This window comes from Garra rufa, chromosome 11 (assembly GCF_049309525.1).
Source record: "Garra rufa chromosome 11, GarRuf1.0, whole genome shotgun sequence".
NCBI lineage: Eukaryota > Metazoa > Chordata > Actinopteri > Cypriniformes > Cyprinidae > Garra > Garra rufa.
The window spans coordinates 46809317-46814019 of record NC_133371.1 but is presented as its reverse complement, the minus strand read 5'-3'; the positions used below and the strand labels follow the sequence as shown (position 1 = coordinate 46814019).

Sequence of the window (4703 nt, the reverse complement as noted above, 5' to 3'; positions counted from 1 at the left end):
CCCATACAATGTATTTTACAATGTAATTACTACTGCTACAAATATATTTGAAGTGGATCAAAACCTTTCATCAGAATTGTCCTAAAACCAAAAACAATACCCGTTCTTGTCTTAGGACACCTTTGATTAACTTTTGTCATCCACTTCAAATGTTGAATACTGTATTCCCATGCTACTTAAGACGGGGTCAAAAATATTTAAGATTGTGCACACAATCATCAGGTTTTGTTTACCTTTAGTGCTGCTGTAGATATACTAAAGACATTTTTTAAATTAATATTCACGCTAAGTTGCTATACTGATAAAAAAAAAAAAAAACATATAACATATAGCAAATACATTCTTGCTGGTTAACCATTAATTTTCACCAAAAAGGCATTTTATTTCTTTATTTTTTTTATTTATTTTGAAGTGTTTTAATATTGTTATTATTGTTTAAAATCCACAAAATACATTTGCTCTCAACTCTTTGAGGACACTGCCTTACAAAGAGTGGAAACAAAATATTTATCAGGGTTTAGCTTATTTGTCTCTTTACAACATTTTAGGGCTGCAAAACGATTAGTTGCAATTAATCTATTAGAAAAAAAGCTTGTTTACATACTATGTGTATATTTATAATGTATATATAAATACACACGTGTATATTAAGAACAAATATGTTAGATTTATATGTAAAATTATGTAACATAATTTTAATGTAATATAAATTCCATACAACTGTTTACATACAAATACATACTATACAAATGTTTTAAAAATATATACATATGTGTGTGTAACATATACACAGTACACAAACTTTTATTTTGAATCGATTAATCGTGACTAATCATTTTGCAGCCCTACAACGTTTTACAATATAACATTCCTCAAGTGCATTAACATAAAATCATGAAGAAAAAAAAATGAACAAATCAGCTCAGTATAAACCTCACATAAGGCACAGGATTAAACTGAATGCTATCGCACATTTACTGTCCCACAACGGGAAGGCAGGAGAGCACCACTGCTGCAAACACGACCACCAAAACAACATCTAAAATTAGTTTCTTAATTGATGACTGGCTGCGCTTCTTCCCATGACCTCTGCCTCGAAACCATTGCACAACATCTTCCAGGTCATACAGTTTAGGCTCGTATCCCAGCTCTTCCCGTGCCTTACGCATACTGAAATAGTGTGTGACGCCCGTCTTGTAGACCTCAGTACGGGTCAGCAAGGGTTGAAAGTTATAAATCGGCCCCACGACGTGGTGAACCATCTCGGTTAGAAACGCAAAAAGGTAAATAAGTGATATGGGCAAGCGAAGCGTGGGGAATGAATATCCAAGACCCTCTACTAAAGGCCTGAAAAACTCAAAATTGTTAACAGGCCTGCCATCAGAGATAAAATAGGGCTGACCAGCGGCACGATGCTGCCGCGTTTCAGTTAACGCCTCGGCAGCTAGGAGATGCGCAGACACTAGATTATCCACATGAACAAACTCCACAAGACTATCAGGAGCCCCATAAACAAACCTAAAGATACCTTTCTCAATGTAACTAACTATTCTAGGCAAGTGCCTTTCCTCCCCAGGGCCGTATATACCGGCTGGACGCAGGGCGCAAGTCCGTAGGACACCTGCGGTGTTATTCAGAGGTGAACCGTTTGATTTTAACACCTGCATTTCAGCTAGAGACTTAGTTCTGGAGTAGTGATCAGGATGTAGGTGTAAGGGTAAGTAAGGGAGACTTTCATCGCCGTCCTTAATCTCCTGACCGCCAAACACTACGTTATACGTGCTCGTGTAGACCAAACGAGGGACTCCGTGTGCCACGCAGGCCCTCAGGATGTTCTCCGTTCCTTGTACGTTCACTTCTTCGATGAGTTTCCGATTGAGCTGCTCCCGTCCTGACATCCCAAAGGAGGCGATGTGGAACACACAGTTCACACCCCGAACTGCTTTTTCCACCTGCGCATAGTCACGGATATCTGCCTTGATGAATACGATACCCTCGGGCAACTCTTGGCTTGGTGGCCTCACATCAAACAGCACAACGTGCGAGGAGGTTTTGAGGAGAGCACAGGCGAGACTGAAAGAGAAATCACATTTGCAAAGAGAGTAATCAAGCTTTGAAGGAATTGTTTGCTTAAAATGTACTCAGCCTCAGGCCATTCAAGATGTAGATCCTCTGGAGTGAATGGGTGCCGTCAGAATTAGAGTCCAAACAGCTGATTAAAACATCACAATAATCCACACCACTTCAGTCCATCAGTTAACATCTTGTCAAGTGAAAAGCCGCATGTTTGTCAGAAACAAATCCATCATTACGATGTTGTAACTTGTTGTAAACTGTTGCTTCTGGCCTAAATATAAGTCCATAATCCATAACAACACCTCCTCCAGTGAAAAAGATTGCTTTCATAAATTCAGATGAGATTACTTTTTATTATGAATTGAATTATAGACTTGTATTTTTTTGACCCAAATTGACGGTTTAAAGTTAAAACGCAATAATGATGGATTTGTTTCATACAAACACACAGCTTATGGGCTGTCAAGATATAAAACGATGACTGGAGTGGAGTGGCTTATTGTGTTTTTAATCAGCTGTTTAGACTCTCGTTCTGACGGCACCCATTCACTGCAAAGGATCCGTTTTTGAGTAAGTGATGTAATGCCAAATTTCACCAGATCTGTTCTGATGAAAAAGCAACTCATCTACATCTGGGATGACTGTGATGACTAATGTCTGAGTACAATTTCAGCAAACTGTCTATTTTAGAGCTGCTTTATAGCTGAAATTGTATTTGTATCTTTGCAACATTCTGTTATTTTCTTGTTTAAGTTGAAGCTGCTTTGAAACTATTTGTATTGCAAAAGCACTATATAAATAAATTTGACTTGACATAAAAACACGGATTGATATATAATGTTATTGCATTTAATGCCTATGTGACTCTGGACCACAAAACCGTGCTTTTAAGTAGCATGGGTATATTTGTAGAAATAGCCCAAAATACGTTGTATGGGTCAAACTTATCCATTTTTCTTTTATGCCAAAAATCATTAAGACATTAAGTAAAGATCATGTTCCAAGGTATTCAGTACATTTCCTACTGTAAGTATAGTAAAACGTAGTTTTTGATTAGTAATATGCATATCTAAGAACTTCATTTGGACAACTCTGAAGGAGATTTAAATTTTTTTGCACGCTTAGATTCTAGATTTTCAAATAGTTGTATCTCCTATCCTATCCTAACAAACCACACATCAATGGAAAGCTTATTTATTCAGTTAAATCGACCCTTATGACTGGTTTTGTGGTCCAGGGTCACAAATTCATAATAAATTCAAAAAGGTTAAGTTCTGTTCTTGGAAGCCCACTCATCAGAACTCATCAGCTTGTTTAAATGGTTGTGTTAGATAAGAGCATCCAAAATGTGTACTTTTGAGGGCTCTCCAAGAGTAGACTTGGATTCTACAGTTCTATAAAATAGTATGATAGCGCCATCTAGTGGTTTGTAGGTTTGTAGGTACTCTGACTGATACTAGGGTTATGTGGAAAAGAATAACAAAGATTTAAAGATTGTAAATTGTTACAAAACCTTACCGGAACCCAAAATATCCTCCTCCACCGGTTATGAGGAAGGTTCTGTCTGTTCTGTTGACTTCCATTATGTTAAAGAAACAGAAAGAGTGGTATCTGCAGGGTGAAATGAATTATCACGAAAGTGAGATTATGCTACACGATAATTACGTTTTGATGCTCATGCAGATTCTGGAAATAATGCAGAACACAATGAACAAACTACTTTCTTAAATGATTGTGAAGTCTAATTCTCTCAAGAAGTGTAACATCCATGTGCACACATAAAATGAACAATATCGATCTAAAATATGTGCAGAAAACATTCTATGCAGACTGTAAAACTCTTAAATGTATGAGGCAATTAATATTAATGTCAATACATACCTCTACAATCGCGTTTTGAATCGATAGCAAACTGTGTGACCATGCACTTCCTAGGAAACGCGTGAATGGGCGGGACTATATAGTCAAGCGTTTTCATTGGATAAGAGTATCTATGCCCCGCTGTGATTGGCTGAACTGGCTGCGTCCGACGTCCATTAGCAAGAGAGATAACAAACGTATATTTATAGTAATATATACATACGTCTATCTTACTTGATTTATATTATAACTTTGCAAAGAAAACTAAACGTGTAGTATTTGATAAATTGATTATGATTGCCTTCATATTTTACTGTTCTACAATACAATACCTGTATTGCAGGTGCAAGTAATGGTAATAATCATAACTAGATGAATAAAGTTCGTAGATAAACTTTGAAGTTGGCTTGAGAAAGCCTTGTCTGATAGTTTGAAATAACTTTTTTTAAAATTAGTTTGAATTTAATTGTTGAAATTTAAGTTTGGGACAGAGTGGGAACACACGCATGTTTCTAGCATGTTTAACCATGCTGATAGCATGATTTCATAGTTTAACCATGTCACTAGCATGTTACTACCATGATTAGCAAGTTACTAGCATGTTTCTAGCATGATTAGCATGTTATAAGCATGTTAACATGTTTCTAACATGGTTAGCAAATTATGATCATGAGTCATGATTCTAGCATGATTAGCATGTTTCTAGCATGATTAGAAAGTCACTAGCATGTTGCTAGCATGCTTAGCATGTTACTTGCATGTTGTTA

At 36.6% G+C, this 4703-nt stretch overlaps 1 protein-coding gene across 1 annotated transcript; it reads right to left on the bottom strand.

Moving 5' to 3' along the window:
• Nucleotides 1-341: 341 nt before the first annotated feature.
• sdr42e1 (short chain dehydrogenase/reductase family 42E, member 1) lies at nt 342-4019 on the bottom strand. The gene is made up of 3 exons (XM_073850786.1): nt 3958-4019; nt 3595-3687; nt 342-2073 (listed from the first exon to the last, which is right to left on the bottom strand). The coding sequence occupies exons 2-3, from the start codon at nt 3657-3659 to the stop codon at nt 975-977; spliced, it is 1164 nt and encodes a 387-aa protein (XP_073706887.1). The 5' UTR covers nt 3660-3687; nt 3958-4019; the 3' UTR covers nt 342-974.
• Between the last annotated feature and the right edge of the window lie 684 nt (nt 4020-4703).

What these genes read in the sequence shown, in the direction of transcription:
- sdr42e1 (XM_073850786.1), bottom strand. Translation starts at nt 3,659, where the DNA reads ATGGAAGTCAACAGAACAGACAGAACCTTCCTCATAACCGGTGGAGGA. An exon ending in GGAGGATATTTTGGGTTCCG is followed by an intron (nt 2,074 to 3,594) that starts GTAAGGTTTTGT and finishes TTTCTCTTTCAG; the next exon opens with TCTCGCCTGTGCTCTCCTCA.